Here is a 621-nt window from a genome sequence, read left to right as displayed (position 1 = left end):
AATAAACACATAGAACGTACATATCTGCCAACAAACATAAAAGACATACATATCCGTAAATATACACATATGTACATATCCGCAAATAAAAAAATAAAAACGCACATATCAGTAAATAAACACACAAAAAGAACCGTACATATCTGTATCTAAACACATAAAAAACGGACACATCCGTAAATAAACACATAAAAAAAGTACATATCCTTAAATAAACACATTAAAAACGTACATATCCGTATCGGCCGCTATGGAGAATCTGCATACATATCTTGCCACCCTCAGCGTGCACCGCATCAGTGACCTCTTTGTGTGCTTTGGCTTCCAAAGAGTTAGTCATTTTGGCGGCAAGTGGAGACACTCGCCCCGCCCGATTAGGTGCAATACCACCAGACACGATGAGGCCCACTCCACCTAGCAGATAGTTAACGATGAAGAGTCAGCAATGCATGACGAAATACTTGGATGATATGCGTATATATACATATATATATATATATATATATATATATATATATATATATATATATATTATTACTTACTACACACACACACACACACACACACACATATATATATATATATATATATATACTATACTAATAATAATAATAATATATA

General features: G+C 33.0%; 1 protein-coding gene across 1 annotated transcript; it reads right to left on the bottom strand.

Moving 5' to 3' along the window:
- Positions 1–232: 232 nt before the first annotated feature.
- SARC_15886 (hypothetical protein) lies at positions 233–414 on the bottom strand (the record flags this gene model as incomplete). The annotated part of the gene is made up of 1 exon (XM_014290003.1): positions 233–414. A coding segment is annotated over one exon (182 nt), but the record flags the coding sequence as incomplete, so codon positions are not given.
- Positions 415–621: the final 207 nt, after the last annotated feature.

Source organism: Sphaeroforma arctica, assembly GCF_001186125.1.
Source record: "Sphaeroforma arctica JP610 unplaced genomic scaffold supercont1.6926, whole genome shotgun sequence".
Taxonomy (NCBI): Eukaryota; class Ichthyosporea; order Ichthyophonida; genus Sphaeroforma; species Sphaeroforma arctica.
This window is presented reverse-complemented; position numbering and strand designations above follow the sequence as displayed.